The sequence below is a fragment of the Hemitrygon akajei genome, chromosome 16 (assembly GCF_048418815.1).
Source record: "Hemitrygon akajei chromosome 16, sHemAka1.3, whole genome shotgun sequence".
NCBI lineage: Eukaryota > Metazoa > Chordata > Chondrichthyes > Myliobatiformes > Dasyatidae > Hemitrygon > Hemitrygon akajei.
Window position 1 is genome coordinate 25,110,548 of NC_133139.1, and position 17,723 is coordinate 25,128,270.

The 17,723-nt window shown below is 50.0% G+C and overlaps 1 protein-coding gene across 1 annotated transcript; it reads left to right on the forward strand.

The window, feature by feature from the left end:
- Window positions 1–549: 549 nt before the first annotated feature.
- On the forward strand, window positions 550–6,218 carry LOC140740326 (protein decapentaplegic-like). Its single transcript, XM_073069478.1, has 2 exons — window positions 550–844; window positions 2,688–6,218. Exons 1-2 carry the CDS (start codon window positions 550–552, stop codon window positions 3,506–3,508), a joined length of 1,116 nt encoding a protein of 371 aa, XP_072925579.1. The 3' UTR covers window positions 3,509–6,218.
- Window positions 6,219–17,723: the final 11,505 nt, after the last annotated feature.

Genomic DNA, 17,723 nt, shown 5'->3' on the forward strand with positions numbered 1-17,723 from the left:
CCTTTTTTCTCTTAATCTCCCTCTCTTTTTCTCTCCCAGCTCTCCCTCCTCTCTCCCTCCTTCTTGTTCTCCCTCTCTCTCTTACTGTTTCTGTCTCTTCTCTCCTCCTCCCCCCCCCCCCCCCCGTTCTGTCTTTCTCTCAGTAAGGAGACTTCCGATACTATTGGAAGGCAAAGTAACTTTAAAAGGAAAGGGGTCCGGGGGAAACAATGAAAATCAGGAGTACCCTGTCCAAAGGCGAGTTGCAGGCTGACGAGTCGGAGGCAGGGCTGGGACCCCAGACACTCCCATTGGGCAAAGCCGTGCTTGACTCCACCTGCCCTTTCCCAGATTCAAAACCTTCCCCTCCCACAGGTATTGAGAGGGTGAAGCTGTCAGTGTCCTAATCTTTTGTTTAAATCGTAATAATGTGGTAAGATGTGACTGATTGGGGAGGGGGGGGGAGGTGGGAAATTGTGCCCTGTACTTCCACCCCACTCTGATCACATAAAGCCCTGCCCGACCGTGAGAGTGAGAGCAGATAAACTGGAGTCTTGCTCAGGGAGCAGAATGTTTATGCACACCCCGCACACGCTCAGGTATGCTGCAACCTGCCTCCTCTTATTCTCCACCACATGTGTCGATCTGAGACCTCACGAAAGGCACCGAAAATGGTTGCAGCTTGAAGCTGTGAAGAGAGGGATCCTGGATTACCTGGGATTGGAGCAGCCCCCCGTGATCAGCAGGAGTGTGAGTAGGGAGGAGGAGGAGAGGATGTACCAGCTCTTCCTGCGGAACAGCAGCAGCAGCAAGCTGGGGCGTTCGGCCGAACCTGTCACAACACTTCATGTCATTCCTGTGCTGGGTGAGTAGCCCACCCGCCCTCCGCACACCAACAGAGGGGGGACTTCCCAAAGCCACAGGCAGCGAGGGGTGGGGGTGACTCGGGCAGCGCCGGTGGGCAGCCACCGGTTGTTAGAGGGCACCAGGAGGGAGAGTGGTGGGGGTGAACTTGGAGAGTGAGCCCGAGTGAGTAACTCAGAATGGGAGAATAAGGCGGGGAGAGGTGATGTGACAAACTCACACAGAGAGAGAGAGAGAGAGAGAGAGAGAGAGAGAGACTCCGAGAATGAGGGAATGATTCAAAGAAAGCAGCCGAGAAACAAACAGAAAATGCTGGAGGAAGTCAGCAGGTCGGGCAGCGTCCATGGAGGGGCATAAACAGCCTTGGCCCGAAATATCGAGTCCGGATGAAGGCCTGACTTGCCGAGTTTCTCCTGCGTTTTGTACCTGTCACTCTGAATGTGCAGTATCACTTGTGTAAACAAGTACCTGAATAGTTGAGTGTGCGTGTGATGGGCATAGCTCGGAGTGAGAAAGAGTGAAGAGCGGGCACAACCCGGCTTCGACAGGGTAACCCATGGGGTGAGGGATTGGCTCGGGTGAAGGAGTAACGCAGGGAACGAGAGTGAGAGGGCAAGTCGGCGATTGGGAGTGGGGGAGTCAAGGGAAAAGTGACCTTTGCAGGCGAACCCGGAGTAAGTGTGGGAGACGAGCTCAGAGTGTGAGTGAGAGCAGCCCAGAAGGTGAGTGTGGGGAGGTTGAGTGTCAGATGGCCACTCGGAGAGTTAGAGTGAAAGGACAATTCAGAGAGTCCGGGTAAATAAGTGACACTGGCAAGAAGCTCAGAGGGAAGGGGAGTTAAAGAATAAGGAAGGTAAGATCTCAGGAGGGCGGGCACAGGGGTGGTAAGGGTGAGAACAAGACTGAGATGGTAACTGAGAATGTGTGAGGGAGTGGAGTGAGAGAGTGGCCCCGGAACCCTCAGTAAAGTAGTAAGCCAGAATCTGAGGGTGAGGGAATAAATGAGGGTGAGGATGCCTCCGAGTCGAGCAATGAAGTGTGAGTGAATAACCCTGCTCACATCACTGGTCGAGGATGGGGCCTAATCGGGTGCACGGGACCAAAAGCCCTCTACCTCGCAAGGATGCTCTTGGGGGGGGGACACACAACTCCGAGGAGGTGGGGTTATCAGTCACTCCCCTGGGTTGCCTGTGGTGAAGGAGCTGAAACGACTGATGGCTGGGTCAGGCCATCAGCCGTTTAGTGCAGCCCCGCGGCTGTTCTGCCTCCATGGTGGAGAACTATCTGCCGGGCTCTGCCCCGGGTCAGTTCCACCAGGATGCTGAAATTGCGAAGGTTAGACCATAGGAGCAGAATTAGGCCTTTCAGCCCGACGAGTCTGTTCCGCCATTCCATCATGGCTGACCGCAGATACCGCTCAACTCCATACGCCTGCCTTCTCGCCATATCCTTTGAGGCCCTGACCGATCGGGAAACAATCAACTTCCGCTTTAAATATACCCATGGACTTGGCCTCCACCGCAGTCTGTGGCAGAGCCTTCCACAGATTCACTACTCTCTGACTAAAAAAAATCCCTCCTTACCTCTGTTCTAAAAGGTTTCCCCTCAATTCCGAGGCTTTGCCCTCTAGTTCTGGATACTCCCACCATAGGAAACGTCCTCTCCTCATCGACCTCATCTAGATGCTTAACCCTTAATGTCTTAAGCCAGTGGTCTGCCTGAGATTGGTTGTTAATGTAGCTCAATGAGTGATGATAGTGCAATTGCTTGTTCAGACTGGATGCTTGTGTAATATTATTCATCCCCCCCCTCCTAACCCCCACCCCAACCCCGCCCCCCCACAGTTGAAGGAACTGGAGAGAGCGGAGTGACATCTTCGAAGGAGGGAGACTTTGATCAGAGACTCACTTTCTGCTTCTCCAACAGTTCGGACATTTATCCAGGTTTGAGGGTTGTCCGGGCTGAATTAAAACTCTTCAAACGTCTCCTCATCAGCAAGTCCCTCAGGAGGTTAAGTTCCAGCTCCAGGAGATGGGTCAAGGTGTATGAGATATTGGAGCCCACCAGCCCAGGTGGAGAACTTGCTTATCAGCTGCTGGATTCCAAGGCCCTGGGCCCTTGGCCCACCGTCAATGTCAGCCTCAATGTCCGGCCACTGATTGAGCGCTGGATGGGCAGTGGTCAGCAACAGGTCCGAGTGCAGCTCCGGTTCCACCCGCCCCATCCTGATAATCCGGTGCTCGATCCGGGCTCTGACACCAGGGATTACCTCAGCTTGGAGGTTGAGACCCAGGAGGTGCCAAGTGCCCCGAGGGAGCGGCGCGCTGCCAGCTCTGGGGAGGACTGTCGGAGGAGGCAGAAGAATTGCTGCCGCAAATCTCTCAGGGTGTCGTTTAAGGAGATCGGATGGAGTGACTGGATCAGGGCTCCCGAGTCCTATAACATGTACAACTGCGGAGGCACCTGTCCGGCAAACTACAAGCCAGCCAACATGCACGCCATGATTAAATCCGCCATGCACCAGCTGTCCGGAGGAGCCAGTCCAGCACTCTGCTGTATTCCTGCAGCCTACGAACCCATGACTCTGCTGCATTATAGCAGCGAGGGCACACTCACGCTCACCGCCTTCGAGGGGATGATCGTCACCAATTGTCACTGCTCTTAATCTCCTTCCGAGTCCACCAGCTTCCCATCTCTCAAAATCACCCTTCAATGTCTGTCAGCACCCCATTAAGTGGCTGTCAAAGTCCAGCTCACTGCCAAGTCCATCGCTGGACAGTTCAATATCCAATGTCCATCTCACTGCCAAGTCCGTCACTGGACAGTTCAATATCCAATGTCCATCTCACTGCCAAGTCCATCACTGGACAGTTCAATATCCAATGTCCATCTCACTGCCAAGTCCGTCACTGGACAGTTCAATATCCAATGTCCATCTCACTGCCAAGTCCATCACTGGACAGTTCAATATCCAATGTCCATCTCACTGCCAAGTCCGTCACTGGACAGTTCAATATCCAATGTCCATCTCACTGCCAAGTTCATGACTGGACAGTCCAATATCCAATGTCCATCTCACTGCCAAGTCCATCACTGGACAGTTCAATATCCAATGTCCATCTCACTGCCAAGTCCGTCACTGGACAGTCCAATATCCAATGTCCAACTCACTGCCAAGTCCGTCACTGGACAGTTCAATATCCAATGTCCATCTCACTGCCAAGTTCATGACTGGACAGTCCAATATCCAATGTCCATCTCACTGCCAAGTCCGTCACTGGACAGTTCAATATCCAATGTCCATCTCACTGCCAAGTCCGTCACTGGACAGTTCAATATCCAATGTCCAACTCACTGCCAAGTCCGTCACTGGACAGTTCAATATCCAATGTCCAACTCACTGCCAAGTTCATGACTGGACAGTCCAATATCCAATGTCCATCTCACTGCCAAGTCCATCACTGGATAGTTCAATATCCAATGTCCATCTCACTGCCAAGTCCATCACTGGACAGTTCAATATCCAATGTCCATCTCACTGCCAAGTCCGTCACTGGACAGTTCAATATCCAATGTCCATCTCACTGCCAAGTCCATCACTGGACAGTTCAATATCCAATGTCCATCTCACTGCCAAGTCCGTCACTGGACAGTTCAATATCCAATGTCCATCTCACTGCCAAGTCCGTCACTGGACAGTTCAATATCCAATGTCCATCTCACTGCCAAGTCCATCACTGGACAGTTCAATATCCAATGTCCATCTCACTGCCAAGTCCGTCACTGGACAGTCCAATATCCAATGCCCAGCGTACTGCCCAGTGCCTAACTCAATGCCTAGATCACCACTAAAAGCTCAGTGCCCAGTCCAGAATCCATTAGTTCACTGTCAAGCTGAGTGCCCACTGTCCTTTCAAAGAGATGAAAGATTAGCTTTATTTGGCACATGTGTATCGAAACACAGTGATAAGGAACATTTGTGCCAATGACTAACATACCTGAGGATGTGTTAGGGGCAGCCCACAAGGATTGCTCCTTCGTAACATGCCCACAACTTACTAACCCTAACCTGTATGTATATGGACTGTGGGAGGAAATCAGAACACCTGGATGAAATCCACACGGCCGTGGGGAGAGCGTGCAAACTCCTTACAGAAAGCAGTGGGGTTTCAATCCCGATCGATTTTACAGCTGGCACTGTAAAGCGTTGCGCCAGCTGTATGTTACCACGCCACCTAACGTCCAGTGCCCAACTCACTGTCCAGGACTGTCAGCATCCAGTCCTGAACATTTAACTCCATCTCAGCTAACTAACTACCTGTCCAAACTGTGGGTAAAGGGACCGATTGGGGTCAATCCTAGACTCATCGAGCCATATAACTAATGACAGGCCCTTCAGCCCCCACACCCATGCTAACCTTTTTGCCCATCTATACTGTTTTCCTTTGCCCACATTAGGGCCATGTCTTTCTAAGCCTTCCTTATAGTGGTGTCTTAAATTCTGTAATTGTATCCAATTCCACCACCTCCTTTGGCAATCCCTTCCCGACATCAGCCACCCTATGCGAAATAAAACCTTCTCCCAGATCCCCTTTCAAACCCCTTCCTCCTGCCTCCTCTTGCGTTTGAAACTTCAGCCATGGGGCCGGATAATGACGACCATCCCCCCCTATCGGCGTCTTTATTTTCCACATACACATTGAAACGGTTCGCCTGTGTCAGCGACCGATCAGTCTGAGGGCGTGCTTGGGCTGCCCGGAAGATCAAAGTCCAGTCAGTATCAATGCGTACTATGTACAACCTTGAGATCTGTCTCCCTACAGTCAGTCAGAAAACAAAAAGACCCAAAAGAACCCAGAGAAAAAACGCCTCTAACACAGCACGCCCACAACTTAGTAACCCATACGTTTGCTAGTCGGTGGGAAGACACCTGAGCATCCAAAGGAAATCCATGTGGTCGCAGGGAGAAGGTACAAACTTTGGGGCAGCGGTGGGAATTTAACCTGCAGGTGCTGTAAACCATTATGCTAACCACTATGCTACTGTGCCACCCCTCATTAATTTACATACTGCTAACAGGTCACCCCCACCGTCACCCCAGTCTCCCTTGCTCCAGCCTATCCAATCTCTCCTGATAACTTCTCTAAACCCAGCAATATCTCTTTGGGACACTTAAACCACCCAAAAACAACCCATTTGATTGGTTTTTCAATCATCTTACAGATGATTGGCTGCAAGGCTTTACCACATAACACATAACACCCTGTTTTATTTGATATTTATTTAAGATGATTATTTATTGTTAATCTTTAATTTATTGAGTGTTTATCTGTCCAATCTGTCAGGCATCTAGTGGTGGGAATTTCTGAAATTACACATATTTAGAAAATATTTTTTACATTTATACAAGAAAATATTTAAATAAATTGGAAAATTGTCTCCATGTTGCTCTTTCTTTATCAAACAGAGCAGAGAGAGAGGAGGGAAGAGAAGGAGGTGGGTAAAAGAGGAGGCTGTGGTAGGTGGTGAAGAAAGAGGAGAGAGAGAAGCAGAAGGAGGGGCAAGAAGCAGGAACAGCAAGGTGAGGAGATGGAGAGAAAGGGAAGAGAGTGGAGAGAGAGTAAGGGAAGATGATGGGAGAGAAGAGAGGAAGTGGGAGTTAAAAGGGAAGGATGGGGCGATGGATGACAGGCGAGGGAAAAGGGAAAGGGAAGAGAGTGGAGAGAGAGTAAGGGAAGATGATGGGAGAGAAGAGAGGAAGTGGGAGTTAAAAGGGAAGGATGGGGCGATGGATGATAGGCAAGGGAAAGGGAGAGGAGAAAGGGAAGAAGAGGGATGAGACGGGGTAAAGAGAGAAGACAAGGATGAAGGGAAGGGCTTGTGAGAAGTTTGCTCCAGACCTCAGTCACTCATCGGAAAGCCGTGCAACGTGAGTGTGACTGATAGTGCTCAGAGTAAATGGAAGTAAGCAGTTGGGGGGATGAGGAAGCACACAGTGCCATCCAAATCAACGATTACTGTCAAGCAGGCAGGCACCTTCCAGTCTCCACCCTGCCAACAGGAGTCACCTACAACTTGTTTCCAACTCGTCACCTGCAGCCTGTTTAAACCCAGCTCTCATCCATGGTCCTTGTTCACCCATCGAACCGGCCAGCTTCAACCATTTGCTCCTAGCCTTCAATTACCTTATTGCCTTGTTGTGTTAAGTGTCTGTTCTCTCTTGTTTGGGGCCCTCTCGTGGCTTGTTATTTTGCAGTTTGTTATTAAATGGATCGCCCACCGCGAATTTGCTTCCGCTGCTCTGCATTCGGGTCAAGCCCTCTCTACGTTTCCTGACCGGATGGGTGAAGCCACAGTTGGCCCAGCAGAGTACGCTCGCCCGAAGGAAGTCGTCCGTCAACACGAGTACACAATGCAGAAGCAGCAGGAAGCCAGCTGCCATCTGCTCACCACTCTCTGCCTCATCAGAGCAACTCCACGCCAGTTAACTTCCTCCCTCTGAGCCCCAGGTTCTGGCGCCTGGACACTTCTACGGGCCCCCAACCTGCTGCTGCAACGTCCTGTCCCAGCCGCAGCCACCTCTGTATCCCATGGGCCGAGCCAAGTTTCGCTTTGGCGCCTCTCCCCCGACTGGACAAGCTCCGACCTGGGACGACGAGACGGCCGCTGAGATGTGCCGGGTTTTCAACCATCCGGGAAGGGGAAGGGAGGCAGAGGGTCAGAGACTTCGTTTGCATCGAGGCTCACGCTGGGCGCTGGATGGACACGGTGGAATGCAAGACCCACAGCCCCCGCAGTGGGGAGCAGCTGGAACGCAGAAGTGCTGTCGGCTCGTTGTCTTCAAGGCCTCTCGGAGTGCTTGAAGGACGAGCTGCCTGCCCGGGAGATGCCCACCGTCCTCAGAAGTCTCTTCACTCTGGCCCTCCATCTCGACCAGTGTCTTATGGAACCACCCTCTAGATCACCAGCCAGAACCCCAGTTCTGTTCCCAGACCATTTCAGGCAGCAGGGCCCTCATCAGTAATGTCTCCAGAACCCTTAACCCCTCCAAAGAGTCTGTGGAGAAACAACTTGTGCACTGACTGCGGACCAGACTATCACCCACACATCAAGTGCCCACTGCTTCCAAAAAAAAAATGGCGCCACCAGGCGGAGGCAAGGGGCCTTCTGTCCGGCAAGCTTCCCCAGTGCTTCATTCCAGCACCACAGCCCAGCTCAGTCTCTCTGTTCCCCTCTACGCACACAGGCAGCTCTGCTGGACTCCAGCAGGCAACGTTCCCGACCGGACTCTGTCTGATCCGCCTGGACTCCCTCTTGAGCCTTTCTCTCACCCCTTCCGCTTTGACAGCCGTCCCTTGGAGTCCGGGACGGTCAGAGCACGCACGCGGCCTGTGCGCATTAACATGGAGAGCGCCACGAGTCCATCCAATTCCTCCTCATTGACTCACCCCGCACTCCTCTCTTCTTGGGTTACCCCTGGCTCTCCACTCACGCCCCTCACTTCACCTGGTCATCCGGTTCACTGCTGAGCGGATAACCTCAGTTTACCTAGCTCCGCAGATCCGTGGAGACGGTGAAAACCCTCTCCCCTCCCGAGACCCAAGCCATGAATGGCCGAAGCACTACAGCAAGGCTTCATTTGACCATTCCAGTTCCCAGCCGGTGCACAATTCATCTTTGTCAGAAAAGAAAGGAGGGGGTCTTTCTCCCTGCATTGACTACCGTGAATGAAACAAAGTCACCAGTAAGAACCATTACCCTCTCCCCTTGATGGATAACACATTCAAAACACTCCGTGGGGCTGAGATCACCACCAAACTCGATGTACAGAGTTTATACAACCTGATTCCCATCTGAGGGGGGTGAGGGGGGGATGGCTTCACAACGCCTGCTGGCCACTGAAAGTATTTGACAATGCCCTTCGGAGTTTCCAACAGTCTAGCCTTTTTCCAAGCCTTCATGCATGAGATTCTCTGAGACATGCTACACACAGGTTTACCTCGACGACGTTCTCATCTTCTCCAAGGACCCCTAGACCACAACTGTCGTGTCCATTCAGTCTTTCAGCATCTCCTCGAAAACCAACAGTACTGAAAGTTATTGAAATGCCAGATCCACACCCGGGAGGACACTTGCTTCCTGGGTTACGACCTTTCACCCCAAGGCATAACACTGGACCCGGAGAAAGTGCGTGCCATCATTGAGTGGCCCCGACTACCTCCCTCAAACAGCTACAGCACTCCTTGGGCTTTTCCAACACCTACCGCCATCTCCATCATCAACGTCTAAATCGCTGCTCCTCTCACCTACCTCACAGATAATCTGGTCAGCTACCGTAGACCACATTTTCGAGGAGTTGAAGAGACCACCACTTCCATTCTCCACCATCTGAACCCTTCCAGGCCTCTTGTGCTAGAGGTGGATACATCTGATGTGGGCACTAGGGCCATCCGCTCCTAGTGAGGACTGGGCAGGAAGACACCCCCTCGTGCCTTCTTCTTGCACAAGTTCAGCTGTACACAGCGCCACCATGGAGTAGGAGACAGGGAGCTACTCACTATTAAACGGGCCTTGGATGGAGACACGGCTGATGGGGCACACCAAGCCTTTCCTGATCTGGACTCATAGCCAAACAACAGACGCACCAACTCAACCCGTGCCATGCTCTCTTCTTCGAGCAATTCAACTTCACCAGCTCCTACTGGCCTGGCTCAAAGAACGCTATGGTGGACGCCCTGTCGCGACAGTTAAACCCAGCTGAAATGGAGATGCACCCGCAGCCCATTATTCCATTCTCCCAGCTCCTTGCCCCAGTAGTTTGGGCTCTTGAGAATCAGATCTGCCAGACCCAACAGCACGAGCCTGTTCCGGCCAACACACATCGACTCAGGCCTAGGGGGCCGGTGTTGGGCACGATGACGGACTCTCCGCTCCTCCCTCTCCCTCACCAGTGTGCTCAGTTCATCTACATTAGCTGTGCCGCTATCTTCTAGGAGCGTGTTGACCATAGTCTTTGGGGGGGGGGGGGGGAGGCACCCAGGGTTCATCCTCCCGTGCTTGGACTCCCATGTGATGACTAGGCTGGCAGGTAGCTCAGGGTGGCGTAGAAAGTGCCCCGCTAGTTACAGTCTTCTCGCCTCGATTTTTGACCCTCAGCCCATTATTCCATTCTCCCAGCTCCTCGCCCTGATAGTTTGGGCTCTTGAGAATCAGATCTGCCAGGCCCGACAGCCCGAGCCTGGTCCGGACAACACACCTGACAATGCCTCACCCCTCTCTGACCAGCCAGGTGCACAACGGACCCTGAATTTTCTGCAACGCCAGTTCTGGTGGCCCGCCATGATCACAGATGTAGATCAGTTTGTCGCTGCCTGCCCTCAACGTGTCCAGTCCAGTTCCTCCCACCAGCTACACTCTGGATTCCTGTGGACTCTAGCAGTCAGTCCCTCAATGCCTGTGGTCCCACATCGCCATGGATTTCATCATGGGTTTGCCACTTCCTGAGGGGGAACGGTGATAGTGACAGTGGTGGACCAGTTCTCCAAGGTGGCCCTCTTCATTTCCCTCCCCAAACTTCCATCAGCCATTGAGACAGTTCTCCAACGTGTAGTTGGCCTCCAGGGTTTCCCTCGGGACACTGAGTTGGACTGGTGTCCACAATTCCTCTCCTGTTTCCAGCAAGCCTTCTGCTGCCTCCTCCACACCTCCGTGAGTTTGTCCTCTGGGGGGGAAGGATTACAAGCTGGCAGGTGATAGGTGAAGTTAGGTAAGGGGGGGGATTGACGTAAGAAGCTGGGAGATGATAGGTGGGAAAGGTAAAAGGCCTGAAGAAGAAATAATTTGATAGGAGAGGAGACTAGACCGTGGGAGAAAGGGAAATAGGAGCGGCTCCAGAAGGAAGTGGCATGTGGGTGAGAAGAAGAGAACGGGGAATAGAAAAAGAGGGAAGTGGAATAGGGGAGAAATTACCAGAAGTTAGAGAAATCGATGTTCAGAACTTTGTGTGGTTATCCCAACTTTATCTACCTCCATTTATAACTCAGCCCCTCCAGTTTTGGTGACACCTGCGATGTATCTGAGGGGATGAACTGTGGGTGGGTTAGAGGTGGTATTTTCACACAGAACTTCCAAGGATTTGAAGTTCTCACTTGCGTCTCAGATGCTCGTTTATCACTCCGAGTGGTTGCGGGCCAGTGCTTTCCAGGAGGTGGTGGAGGTGTTGCAATTTTTCAACAGCATTTTATGGAGGTGCTGAGTCTTTTCTTCTCTCAACCTGGTTACTGTGACAGGAGTCGGGTGTTTGGTTTCAAGAGACCGGTGGAAGTGATGTAGCTTGTCCAATGGGCCCAACTGGAGCGTTGATGCTAGGATGATGACCTGGGAATTAGTTCACTTATCCTGGAGGATATTGTGAAGCATTTGTGGAGCTTCCTGTAGCAGTTCTTATCACAGTGGTACAGAGGAAAGCAGGGATTATTGTTGCCTGATAGGCTATTAACTTCCTACTGGGCTCAAGTTCTTAATCTACAGGCATTCTTTTCCTCAGATGGTCAATGTCTTCTCTTCTGCAAAGAGAGCGAAGGTGAACTTCATCATCGATGTCTGCCTTCACTGTGAGTAGGCCCCTGATATGTGGGAAGCAGTCTCTGTGGATCTTTGCTTTTGGGGACAAGTTTGCAGAAGACCTCCATTGTGCAGAATTGAAAAGCCCATTCTCTCTTGATAGGGATAACATAAGAGGAGCGTTTGATGGCTCTGGGCCTGTACTCGCTGAAGTTTAGAAGAATGAGGGTGGATATTATTGAAACCTACCAAATATTGAAAGGCCTATATAGAGTGGATGTGGAAAGGATGCTTCCAGCAGTGGTAGAGTCTAGGACCATAGGGCACAGCCTCAGAATACAATGAGATCCATTCAGAATTCCTTCAGCTAGAGAGTGGTGAATCTGTGGAATTAATGCCACAGAGGCCTGTGACGGCCAACTCATTGGATATATTTAAAGTGGCGGTCGATAGGCTCTCGCTTAGTAAGGATATCAAAGGTAACGGGGAGAAGGCAGAGGACAGAATTGTGAGGTATAATAACTCAGCCATGATGGAATGACAGAGCAGAACCGATGGGCCGAATGGCTAATCTGATTTTGTGGTGTTATGTCCTTCAGAGAAAGAGCTGCCATTGATTTAGAACCTGGCCTCCATGTGTGGACAAGCAGAGGTATGGTCTACATTTGGCGGCTCAACTATGGAGACCAGAAGGCTCGCGGTTCTGAAGTGGACCCATGTGGGTTGAATGTTTTTCATTGGTCCTATAATCTCCATTGCCCCAGGAGGAAGATTGTTGGAGTGAGGTGCAGCAATGAGGCAAGAAAGACTGAGAAGAGTGTATGGAAGTTAATGCAGCCGTGTTTGACACTAGTCTCTATTTCTCTTGAAGCGTTGTGCAGTGAGGTTCTCTGGGCCACTGTGCCTCTAGACCAGGGGCTCTTAACCTTTTTATGCCATTGACCTCTCTGGCAGTCCAGTGAAGCCTATGGACCTCTTCTCAGAATAATGTACTTCAATATATAAATTAAAACACATAGGATTACAAAAGAAATAGAGTTATCAAAATATACCTAAAAACTCATTTGTGATATAGTAATATATGTGCATCTTTACTAACACATTTAAAAACAAGCCTATACAGTATGTTATGGGCAAATTAATATTAATTTTTTTAAAGACATATCAATGTGGCAGGAAGACCGCACTCACGTTCGATCTGGCAGCGGGTCTAAGAACTACTGCAAATTCGAAGTAGCACCATAAACAATAGTTGTAACAACTGTAACGTGAGATGAAAATATCTGTGATTTCTACTGGTGACAAGGTGTGTGTTTGTGAAAGGACTGCTACCACTGTGGATTGTTGCCCACATTGAAGGAAATTCTAAATTTTAGTTAGAAGTTAGTGAAGGTAAAGATGTCAATTTTTTTTCCCATCCAAGTTCACAGACCCCAGGTAAAGAACCCTTGCTGTAGACTAGTGGTCACCAACCTTTTTAAGCCCAAGATCCCCTACCTCGGCCTTAGTGAAAGGCAAGATCGACCCCCCAATCGATTAGTTAAATGCATGTGCACCGGGGCAGAAAAGACCGGAAGTAAAACCCCGTAACCCGGAAGTAGAAATAATGTATTAACACCAGGGGTACCCACCTTTTTTTTGCTCCGTGGACCAGTTTAATATTGACAATATTCTTGCAGACCAGACAACTGGGCGGTGGGGGGGGGGGGGGGGGTGGGTGTTAAGCACGACTGGAATACAGCGATACTCGAAGCAGGTTCCTTATGTTCAGTCTATTCTGCAATTTAGTTTTCTTGGCTCTTGGCACTTAGCTTCTATCCCACGCGGCTCGCGTTTTTTCTGCTAAAAAAACTCAGCGGGTTCGTCTTTAAGTGCAGGGTGCTTGGACTCAGGGTACCGAAGCAGTTTTGAGGGCTTCATTGAACTCCAACCTCCCGCCTGCCCGCCGCCAGAAGCCTTGGCCAGGTGCGGCTGGTCGTGGGTCGGGTGAGAGGATGTCAGGGCCGGAGGTCCCCGTACCGGTCACAGTTCGGAGAGAGCGACTGACCGAGTGAGGGGTGCAACAGGCACTCCCTTGTAGGATCTATCAGCCGACAAAAGTTTGTTTCAGTAGATCGCAGCGAGGTAGTGCTCTGCTACTTACGAAACCCTGAGCCCAAATTAGGTCTTCTACAAATATTTCAGCATCGGGTTCCCCACGAACATTCGGTGTGTTAAACAGGTTTAGAGGCAGCACTCCAGGCCAGTAGCGCCGGCCGCCCGAAGCCAACCGGTGATCCCTGGCGCGAGGGTGTTACTGCGGTTAGGCGACTGATGACCTCGCGTGGGTTCAAGTTCAACAGTGAGCGTGACAGGGACTGAGGAAAGGTGCAGCCGACTCCTATTGTTTCCTTGCGGCCCGGTGGTTGGGGACCACTGAATTACACTGTGTAGTGCGGGGGAGCTACACGCATGCACACTGGGCAGAAAGAATGGAACTAAAACCCCGCAACCCGGAAACAATCTCTCAACAGTATTTGTGTACTTATTTTTCTTTTTTTTTGGGGATCTACTGGGAAAGTCTCAAAGATCGACTGGTTGATCATGATCGCCGGGTTGGCGACCACTACTGTAGACGGTTGGAATTCACACTGTGGTTCGAGGAGTAGTTCAGTGGCCAGTTGGAGGCATCAGCCGAGGAAAACTCTGGTGACAGCAGGCAGGGCCCTCTGCGGTTACTCTCTGGACTGGGACGTCAGTGGGAGCACAGTTCAGCTGAGCCTCGATCACTGGTCTGTACGGGAGGCTGACGGATCATCACTGTGGCTGCTGCCCTCTAGCGAGATCGGTGAAACTGCATTAAGGAGGGGAATTCCTTCCCAGTCTGAGCTGTAGATACTCCTCTCCCTGATGCACGCACACAGAATCATGCATGCATACAGCAGACATGAATAAACTCCTCTCCCTCCACACACACACACACACACACACACACACACACACACACACACACACACACACACACACACACACACACACACACACACACACACACACACACACACACACACACACATGAAACAATGGTCCTCCAGACCAGGGTGCACCCACCCACACAACATATATCACACATAGCATGTAAACCAAAATATTATACAATAAATAAGTTAATAAAATATAATTAAAATGCACGTAATAAAGCACAGCACAGGTAAACAGTAAACATCTCGCTGTCCCAGTGTCGAGACCTCGGAGGTGACAGGGTATCCCTCGGTCTCACAGCTTGGTGAATGAAACTGTTCCCCTGTCTGGCAGTCCTAGTCCTGATGCTTTTGTGCCTCCTTCCTGATGGTATTGGGTCAAAGGGATTGTGGGGTGGGTGGTAGGGACCCTCAACAATGCTTAGGGTCCTTCATCTGTAACGATCCCAGTACGTATCACAAAAAGGTGGGGAGGGGGAGAGAGAACTCGATGATCCTCTTGTTGGGTTTTAGTGTCCTCTGTAGGATCTTGAGGTCCGATGCCTTGCAGCTTCTGTACCACACGGTGATGGGACCAGACAGGACACTCTCCTGTAGAAAGATGTTAGAATGGGTTAGGGAGACTTACACGCCTCAATCTCCTCAGAAAGTGTGGACGCTGCTGTGTCTTCTTAACTAGTGAGGAGGTGTTGGTAGATCATCCGTTACCTGCACACCAAGTGCTCTTCACTCTCTCCATGGCAGAGCTATTGATGTGCACACTGGCCTTCCTGAAGTCCACAATCATCTCTTTTGTCTGGTCCACGTTGAGACTCGGGTTGTCGTTCTCACACCATTTGACAAGCCTCTCCAGCTGCTCTCTGTGTGCCGACTCATCACAGTTGTTGATGAGGACAGCCACTGTTGTATCATCGGCGAACTTGATGTGACTCAAGCTAAGTCTGGAAGTGCAGTTGTGAGTCAGCGGCGCGAACAGCGGCCCTGGGGAGACACCAGTGCTCAGCGTGATATAGTTGCCGACTTGGGGTGGGGGGGGGGTTCTTTCTGTCAAGAAGTCCAAGATCCAGTCGCAGAGAGGGGAGCTGAGTCCCAGTGAGGACAGTTCACCCACTTGTCTCTGAGGGATAATTGTGTTGAACACCAAGCTGAAGCCTATGAACAACACCCTGGCATACGAAGCATCATTTTCTAGGTGAGACAGGACGGAGTGAAGGGTTGAAGTTTCGGCATCATCGGTGGACCGGTTTGAGCGAAAGAAAAAGACAGAGCAGGACTTTAAGAGAGGCGTGCACATACCACGTGGTGGCGTGATGATGTACAAAAAAATGTTTGATCCAGAATATGTTTACAATATTATTCAAATATTACTGAAATACTAAATATGAAAAACTCCTCCCTGTTTAGCCATAAACTCCAACTCAATATAGAATGCATCTCTACTATATACACAGCGTACTATATAATACAACTACTATTAAAAAATGTCCACAGCATAGTCAATTTTAAATTGTCCCATGCAGGCCTAAAGATTTAATCGCTGTGAAGGACTTCTTATTCTTGTGGGACAACATCTTTCCTGCTTGGGTCACTCTGCTTGGCGGGTGAGATTTGTGGCTGTGAAAATAATCTCTGGTTCTGGGCCCTCCTGCATGGTGGTTGTAGGAGCTGACTCTTGAGACTGCAGGAAGTGGTTCTGACAGCTCTGGACACTTCTCTACTCCTTCTCTTGGCTTTTCTTACTAGATTTACTTTGATTTTTGCTTGACTCCCGGTCCCAGCTTTGTTTCTCTCTCTTTACCCCGCTCTCAATTCCCTTCTCGGTTGCGCTCTCTTTCCTTATCCTTGGTTCTCTCCCGATCTTTATCGCAGTCTCACTCGTGGTCCCAATCCTGCTCACGCTCTCGTTCCTACTCTTTTCTTTCTCACGTTCCTTCTCTCTTTCACCCCTTTCTCTTTTTTGCTCATGTTCTTTCCCTGTATTCCTTCTCTCCTTTTCAACTTCTTGTCTTTCTTTTTCTCACCTTCCATCTTCTTCTAGCTTCTTGTGAGCATTTCTTCCATTACCACAGCACTTACGTCATCCTCTTTTTTTCCCCTTTCTTCTTCTAGTTCGTGAATCTTGATCTTGTGAAGGTGCATTTAGTTCACTGGAGTATTCTCTAATTAATCCTTCTATCGCTCCCTTTACGATCTGATCTCTCCTCTTTGTTTTCTGCATCCAGAACATCATCTGACGAATCCTTTTTTTTCAAATTTCCATTGCCTCCTTCCTTTTGGCCTTCCGCTCATCCAGCTGGGCTTTGGTCTTTGCATCTACTTCTACCAGCAACTTTTTGTTTCCTACTCGGAGTTCATGCCATTACCTCAATGCAAACAAAGTAGATTCTGGTTCTTTATACTCAAAAAAAACCATGTTTGTAACTTTCCTGAAGCTCCTTGAACTCTCTTACAGCTTAAAACCAAGCCATATTTCACAAGTAAATTTCCGATTAACATATCAGAGACTTCCTCAGGCACGTTTCCCATAAAAACTGCTTAGTCAGACCACTGCTTTCATCACTTTCACACCTCCTCTGAGCAGCACGGCCCCTCCTTGGTCCAATATGCTTTTCATCCAGAGGCGCAGGGGTTGGCACCGATGCCTGCTTGACCTCTCTTTGGCAAAGGTTTGTGGTGTTTGGCATGGAGACAGTTTGGCATCAGCCAGTATCCTTCTTAATTCATTTTCAGTTGACTCTGCTGTAGGGGGTTGGCATGCACGTTGTGGATAGATCTCCATCCAAGTTGGAATTGCCTCAGCCACTCACACCCCACAATGCTGGCCTTCCTGTTTTTGCCACGTACAAGCCACTGTTATGTAATACTGTACACCTTCCATTTCTGCTTTTTTTTTCTGATTATTATCACCTGGTACTTACAGTTTATGAACCCGTGAATGCTTCCGTTTTCTGCCTTTTTTTAACTCAGTTGCGACGTCCCTTCCAACCAACATGGGCTGTGCTACCTTTTTTTTACTTGAACTCACTGGGCTTTTTAAAATCTCAAACATCTCTCTGCACTTCAGTGGGTAGGTAGTCATCTCAGCTTTGCTTAAAACCTCCTCGTCATGACTCTTCTATTTTATTACTACAAAACATAAAAAAATAAAAGACAGAACTGGAAAATGTAACTGAAATATTAAGAACACTACGTACACAGTCCATTTCCAGCTGCTCAAAGCAGTCTCTGATTGTTGAGGCTCGAGCTACTGGGTGGTAACGGTTTAGGCCAGTTACCATGATTCTCTTGGGCCAAGGAATGATGGTGGCTGCCTTGAAGCCTGCAGGGAGAGTGGACTGTTTCAGAGGGATGTTAAAG